Source organism: Papio anubis, chromosome 6, assembly GCF_008728515.1.
Source record: "Papio anubis isolate 15944 chromosome 6, Panubis1.0, whole genome shotgun sequence".
Classification (NCBI taxonomy): Eukaryota; Metazoa; Chordata; class Mammalia; order Primates; family Cercopithecidae; genus Papio; species Papio anubis.
The window spans coordinates 107596811-107604182 of record NC_044981.1 but is presented as its reverse complement, the minus strand read 5'-3'; the positions used below and the strand labels follow the sequence as shown (position 1 = coordinate 107604182).

The following is a 7372-nucleotide window of genomic DNA, read 5'->3' as shown; positions in this document are numbered from 1 at the left end:
GTCAGGAGTTTCAGATCAGCCTGGCCAACATGGTGAAACCCTGTCTCTACTAAAAATACAAAAATTAGCTGGGTGTGGTGGCACAAGCCTGTAATCCCAGCTACTCGGGAGGCTGAGGCATGAGAATCGCTTGAACCCAGAAGGCGGAGGTTGCAGTGAGCCAAGATCGCGCCGCTGCACTCCAGCCTGGAGACAGAGAGAGACTCCGTCTCAAAAAAAAAAACCATTGTGTTTAGGTTGCTCTCTGGATCTTACCCCCCTGCTTCCCCTGATCAAACTATGCCCTCTGTTACCATCCTGAATGTGGAAGCTTTATTAAATCAAATTGTGAAGTATGTTAACCACTGATTTTATCCTTTAGCTTGTATTGCATTTTAATTTCTCAGGCCTAAGTAATTCCATCAACATTCATTTCATGTATGACCGAATAAATAATCCCTCGCAGGCCCAAAGCAGCGCCTTTTTTTTTTCTTTCTTTTCTTTTTGTTTCTCTTTTTGAGACAGAGCTTCATTCTTGTTGCCCAGGCTGGAGTGCAGTCGCGCGATCTTGGCAGGCTGCAACCTCTGCCTCCCAGGTTCAAGCGAATCTCCTGCCTCAGCCTCCTGAGTAGCTGAGACTACAGGCGCGTGCCACCACGCCTGGCTTTTTTTTTTTTTTTTTTTTGTATTTTTAGTACAGACGGGGTTTCACTGTTTTCCAGGCTGGTCTTGAACTCCTAACCTCGGGTGATCCACCTGCCTTGGCCTCCCAAAGTACTGGGATTACAGGCGAGAGCCACCACACCCGGCTTCAAAGCAGTGACTTTTGATAGTGAGAACCTGGCACGCACAGAACTGAGTGCAGTACTTTCTCAAGCCACAGAAAATGCTCCTTTAGACGGAGTGATGAGGAGACCTCTTTCAGGAAGACTGAAGGAGGAGGAGTCAGCTATGGAAAGGACAAAAGCAACAGCACCCTGTGGGAAGAGACACAATCGTCCTACCTAGGAAAACACTGCTTGTTGTCAAGTAACAGGCCAGTGTGGCAGGAGGAGAGCCACGGAGCAAGGGAAGGAGATGTGAGCTGCGGCAGGCTGGGCTGGGCCTTCAGGCCATGGTGAGAAGTTATGAGGATATCAGATGGGCAAAGGGACTTAAGTAAGGGAGTGACCTGATCTGATTTATCTAAGAAAAACATCCCTTGGCTACTGTCTAGAAATGTCAGGAAGACAAGCAAGGGACCAGTTAGGAGGCTACTGCAAGTGTCGGTAAAAGATCATGGCTAGGCCTGAAGATGGGAGGCGGTGGAGAAATCTGTGACAGAATTTGAGATTTTGAAAGTAAAAATAAAAGCACTTAGTGAGTTATCCCTGTTAAATTCTTAGTAGCCAGCCCCTATACTAAAGCTGCCAATGAAGTAGAGTGAAGGCTCTGAAACCTCAAGAAGGGCCTTACTTTCTCAGTTTCACGGAGTTCTGGGCATAGCTCTTAGGAACTACCTGGATTCCTAAACTCTCCAAAAGTACGATTCTGCCCTCATGTTCCTCTCTCCGAGTGAATTTGGGAGTGATTGTTGAAAAATGACTTTCAACAAGAGGACAGCAGTGTTCAGGGTTCCACGATACATCCATGTCTTTTAACATCAATAAATATTTTTAAATTGGTACCTTATTTTGCGCTGCACGAGAGAGAAGGCTTTTGACTAGCAGCATCTCCTAATCCAGCTAAGAAATACTGTATTTACCGTTACTCCAAGTATCCTAGGGCAAAATTCCTTTAGAACAATTCATCTTCCGAAACAGACGGGTTCCCTTTTCACCTATTCAAGTGTTCTGCATTCTAAGGTCCCCTTCCCGCCTTGCAAACAAATGCACTCATTGTGCCACTCCAGTCCCTGGATCCTATGCAGCCAGCATTTCCTGCAAGGAGCTGCTGCATGCCTGCTTCCCTCGCCGCCTGCCCCAACCCGGATCCAACATTTTGGTTTCTAATGTTCCCTCCCTGTGCAATTAAAACGCTTGAGTTCAGTCACCAAACACGTGACCAGGAACTTTTTTTTGGCGGGGGCTGCGGATATTTAGGGCACTGTCCAGTAAAGTTCTGAAAAGCAACGACACCCTGCCGCTTGTGCAAAAGGACCAATCCACCGGGAAACAAGGGAAATGCGCACATTTCCTAAACTTGCCGCTTCTTGGGCACGTTTAGGTTCTTAGAGCCGTGCTTTGGAGCTGCCTCCTCCCGCGGTACAAACCCGCCGCGGCGTTGCCCGAGATGCCGCAGCGCTCGCTCCCGCGTCCGCTGGGCGCGGGGAGGGGGCGAGGCGTTGGCGGCCCAGGGGGGCAAGGCGAACGCAGCGGAGCCTAGCCGGGCCTCCGGGCGGCGACGCTCTGGCCCCAGCCCGCTCGATGGTTTCCGCGCGGCCGCCGGGGCTCGCACGGTCCAGTCGCCAGGGGGCGCGCTGGCCGGCGTCGCGGATCCCCGAGCTGCGCGGCCCGACTCGAGTCCGCCATATTGGATGCCGCAGCCGCTGCTGCCAGCGCTTCCTCCTCTGTCTTCGCCGAACGGGGCTGGTTCCTGCGGCCCGAGCGGCAGGGAGGTGAAACAGGAGCCCGTCGGAGGAAGGGGAAGAAGGGGGTGGAGAGTGTAGGGGACGGGGCTAGAGGGAGGGGGACCGAGACGGAGCGCGGCGGAGAAGAGAAGGCGCCGCGGCCCAGCCCCTCCCCCCGTCCGCCGCCGACCCGCCCCGGCAGCGCCTCTGTTCCCTAGAACGGCGCTCCCCCCCGCCCTAGCGGCCATGCCGGGGCCGCGCTGCCGCTGAGGGAGCCCTTCCCCGCCAGCGCGTGCCCTTCCACTCCGCCCCGAGGTCGCAGCGGCCCGCTCTCCCGCCAGCGCCCCCTCCTCGCGGCCACGCAGCAGCCCGCGTCTCGCTCTCCCCACCCAGTGCAGTGGCCGCCGCCTCTTCCGCCGCCGGGCTCGGGGCCTCCGCAGCGACAACATGGAGGCCGTGAAGACCTTCAATAGCGAGGTTGGTATGGCAGCCCGGCTCCCCTGCTCCTGCCCGCACCGCCCCCACCCCGTGTCGAGGCCGGGGCCCGGAGGGTGGGCGCGGGCCTGCGGGTTTTTTAAGGGTGGGGTGAGCGGTGGCCTAGCAGTGCCCGTGGGGGAGGGGTGTTTCTCCTCTGGGTGCCCCTCCCCCGGGTCCGGGAGGAGGGTTGGGGGAGGGCCGCCCTGGGGCGGAGGGAGGTTCTGGCGTCTCCGGCGCCCTATGGAATGGCTGCGGGCTTGGAGGGAAAGACCCGGTTGGGCCCTCCCCCGGAGACTCCCGACAGGTCCCTCGAGGTCAGTTCCTCCGAGGCCTGGCCCGCCCACCTCCTTCCTGGGCCTTTGAGGATTTAAGTGGACGCTGGACATCACTCTCCAGACCTTCCCGGGTCCTCATTGAGGCTGACACCGATTGGGGGCGGTGGGGGAAATGAACCTACGGGGTGTTGATCTGTGGTCACGTTACACGTAGTGTTTATAATTGAGACATTGTTGACTAGGTAACCTGCCAGCTAGGGACTTGAGCTAATTGGATGATTTGTAGACAGGCAAAGGTTATTCTGCGGTATTTTCTATTTTTACTCCCTCCTCTTCTAATCCATCACGACATAAAGACAAATGGTAGGGAGAGATCTGTGCATCGAGAGATGGAAGATTCTGGGGGAAACATTTCTCGCTGGCTCATTCACGTGTCAAACGAGATTTTAAAAAGCATATTCCAGTTTTCACAGTGTAGTTGAATTTACTAGTCTGGAAGAAGACAGGTTTTGATAAGATGTATTCAGTTTCTTTTTAAACTCCGACTTCAGTATGCCTTAATGTAAACATTAAACATAGCAAGTACACATCTGCACAGTCAGCATTAGACCCCTATCCGTAAGCCTTAGAAAGTGTAATTATGGCCGGGAACAGTGGCTCACGGCTGTAATCCCAGCACTTTGGGAGGCCGAGGCAGGCCAGTCACAAGGTCAGGAGTTCAAGACCAGCCTGGCTAACATGGTGAAACCCTTTCTCTACTAAAAACAAAAAATTAGCTGGGCGTAGTGGCGGGCGCCTGTAATCCCAGTTACTTAGGAGGCTGAGGCAGGAGAATCGCTTGAACCTGGGAGGCGGAGGTTGCAGTGAGCCCAGATCCGCGCCACTGCAATCCAGCCCGGTGACAGAGTGAGACTCTGTCTACAAAGCAAAAAAAAAAAAAAAGAAAAAATGTAATTATGCTGCTAACTAAATTAGCATAAATTTTACGAACTCTTGAAATGTTAATACTTTATTAAATACTATGATTGTTAAAGAGTATCTTTAATATTTACGTCTTAAAATACTAGGCTTTTTGTTGTGGCGGCCCATATAGGACAGTACTTTTAAATGCCGTTGCATAATTTTATGTTGTTTCAATTTCTTTAAAAAGAAAAACAGTATTTGGAAATCTTAGCAGAGAGGCTAAACGGTAGATAATATTTGGGCTATTTTAGAAAACGGTGATATATAACTTTTTTTAGAAAGCGTTTTCTTTTTTAATACTACATTTTTTATTTTTAATATTGATAAATTAGAGCAATACACTTGGGAATCTTTTTTTTTTTTTTTTTTTTGAGGTGGAGTCTCACTCTTGTTACCCACACCAGAGTGGCACCATCTCAGCTCCCTGTAGCCTCCACCTCCCAGTTTCAAGCGATTCTCCTGCCTCAGCCTCCCGAGTAGCTGCGATTACAGGCGTGCATCACCACGCCCGACTAATTTTTGTATTTTTGGTAGAGACAGGGTTTCACCATATTGGCCAGGCTGTTCTCAAATTCCTGACCTCAAGTGATCGGCCCGCCTCGTCCTCCCCAAGTGCTGGGATTATGGGCGTGAGCCACCGTGCCTGGCGTTTCAGTTTTTTCATAGCTATCTTTCTGTTTTTGAGAAGGAGTCTCATTCTGTCACCCAGGCTGGAGTGCACTGGTGTGATCTTGGCTCACCGCAGCATTTGCCTCCCGGGCCCAAGAGGTCCTCCTCTCACCTCAGCCCCCCAAGTAGCTGAGATTACAGGCCAGAGCCACCACGCCCACCGATTTTATTTTTTATAGAGAGGAGGACTTGTTATGTTGCCCAGGCTGGTCTTGAACTCCTGGGCCCAAGCGATGCTTTCACCTTGGCTTCCCAAAGTGCTGGGATGACAGATGTGAGCCACCACGCCTGGGGTGTTACTATTTTATTTTTTTGTTGCCATCATTGGATTTAATTCCTCTCGCCACCCCCCTCCCCCCACACACTTTGATGGGTGTCTGTCTGATAATGTGGTCCTCCCCCTCAAAGGGCCATCCAAGACATTTTTTTTTTTTTTGAGACGGAGTTTTGCTCTTGTTGCCCAGGCTGGAGTGCAATGGTGAGATCTTGGCTCCCTGAAGCCTCCACCTCCTGGGTTCAAGCGATTCTCCTGCTTCAGCCTCCGGAGTAGCTGGGATTACAGGCGCCCGCCGCCATGCCCAGCCAATTTTTTGTGTTTTTAGTAGAGATGAGGTTTCATCTTGTTGGCCAGGCTGGTCTTGAACTCCTGACCTCAGGTCATGTACCCGCCTCGGCCTCCCAAAGTGCTGGGATTACAGGCATGAGCCACAGTGCCCGGCCCATCCATGACGTTTTAAACAGTAGCTCCCAAATATTAGATGTGAACAAGTGTTTAGTGCACTGTGGTTGGTCACAGTAGGGAAGAAATGTTAATGCCAGTTTTTCGTTTTAATATTAATTAAGGATAAGAAGGCCTAACATTTACATGTTTAGATAGGTGTTTCACCTGTTTTCTCATTTTACAGGAACTCGAGGTTTGTGGTAGTCCCATTTTAGTGTATGTAGCACTCTCCCCTTTCCCCTTATGGATTTCAAAGAACTTAAGTCTTGTAACTTCCTTATTTATATGGTCTAGCTTCACCATGTTTCAAAGTGGGGTTAGTTTAAAAATAGCAGTATGGAGTCAGAGAGTTGAGGAAGGGAAATATATTTGAAGAAGATTCAGAAAAATACTTTTTTTTTTTTTGTTTAAACACAAACACAATACATAATACTGTTTTTTATTTTGAATGCAGTTTCTGTGAATGTTGTAATATTTGCTAATGTGTAGTAAACATTTTGTTATTGCAAATAAGCATATGCTGAGAAGTAGTTCAATAATGATTGTTTTCCATTAAATTATGTGTTACAAATTACAAAAATTAAAAAGGAATTCTAGTTAACAGGATTAGGAGAAAAGGATGTTTTCGATGCTTATAGTCAATTTGGCTTTGAAAGGTGTTTATCTTTGGGCTTAATCCACCACAACTTTCTCTGCTAAATTTAAAGGTATCTTTGAAACATTGAATTATTAATTCCATTTGCTTTGTAAGGAATCAAAATTTAGCTCTAAGAATAATCAGGAATGTTTGTCAATAAGATATTTTGATAGTTCACCTTAAAATATTTAAAATAGGCTGGGCTCCATGGGTCATGCCTGTAATCCCAGCACTTTGGGAGGCCAAGGCGGGCAGATGACTTGAGCTCAGGAGTTCCACACTAGCCTGGCCAGCATGGCGAAACCCCTATCTCTACAAAACAACAACAACACAAATTAGCTGGTCATGGTGGCACATGCGTGTAGTCCCAACTTGGGTGAAGGGGTGTAAAGGAGGGGGCAGGTGCTGAGGTGGGAGGATCTCATGAGCCAGGAACGTGGAGGCTGCACTGAGCTGCACCACCACACTACACTCTGGCCCGGGCAACAGTGCAACCCTGAATTAAAAATATTGAGACAGGTACTTGCTGTCGGCAGGTCACCACGCCGGGCTAATTGTTTGTTTTGTTTTGTTTTGTTTGTAGAGACAGGATTTCGCCATGTTGCCCCGGCTGGTCTTGAACTCCTGAGCTCAGGTGGTCTGCCCACCTCCCCTCCCAAAGTGCTGGGATTACAGGCCTAAGCCATGGTGCTTGCCCCAAATTAAATGTTTAAAATATGAAATACTTACCTTTTATGGCTTGCTAAGGCTCAGGTTTTTCCAGACTGAATTTTATTACCCCCATGTTTTAATTTTGTGGAGATCATTGGTTTGAAAACAGGAAGATGCCAGAGACTTTAGGAATATAGATTTTTGTGAGTTGTGGGTGTGTGTCTGTAGTCCCAGCTACTTGGAAGGCTGAGGCGGGAGGATCTGTTGAGCTCAGGAGTTCGAGGCTGCAGAGTGCAATTACTGCACCTGTGAATAGCCACTGCACTCTAGCCTGGGCAACAGTGTGAGACTCTGCTCCAAAAAAAAAGAAAAAACCCTGATAATATAGATTTTTAATCTGCAAACTGTGGATGAGTTTCAGCTATGAAAATCGCAGACTTTATGCAAGACAT

At 49.3% G+C, this 7372-nt stretch overlaps 2 protein-coding genes across 10 annotated transcripts in view; one reads left to right on the top strand and one right to left on the bottom strand.

Annotated features, from left to right (window-relative positions):
- Positions 1-698: 698 nt before the first annotated feature.
- LOC110743103 lies at positions 699-2976 on the bottom strand. The gene is made up of 2 exons (XM_021937493.1): positions 2722-2976; positions 699-2635 (listed from the first exon to the last, which is right to left on the bottom strand). Exons 1-2 carry the CDS (start codon positions 2974-2976, stop codon positions 2189-2191), a joined length of 702 nt encoding a protein of 233 aa, XP_021793185.1. The 3' UTR covers positions 699-2188.
- Positions 2455-7372, top strand: part of SCAF8 (SR-related CTD associated factor 8) — a 249609-nt gene continuing 244691 nt past the window's right edge. For 8 of the 9 annotated variants that reach the window (XR_004184579.1, XR_004184577.1, XR_004184580.1 and 5 more), the window contains exon 1: positions 2479-3004. Coding sequence is in view for 5 of the 9 variants with exons in the window: in XM_031667701.1 (XP_031523561.1) it covers positions 2975-3004 (30 nt within the window). In the remaining 4 variants the exon portion in view is untranslated. Of the gene's footprint in view, positions 3005-7372 lie in introns of all 9 variants that reach the window. The other variant, XM_031667704.1, reaches the window with a different exon arrangement.

Bases quoted from the DNA above. Each gene is read 5' to 3' on its own strand.
- LOC110743103 (XM_021937493.1), bottom strand. From the start codon at position 2,976: ATGTTGTCGCTGCGGAGGCCCCGAGCCCGGCGGCGGAAGAGGCGGCGG. The intron at 2,636-2,721 runs GCGGGTCGGCGG...CCCTCCCTCTAG, and splicing joins GGAACAGAGGCGCTGCCGGG to CCCCGTCCCCTACACTCTCC.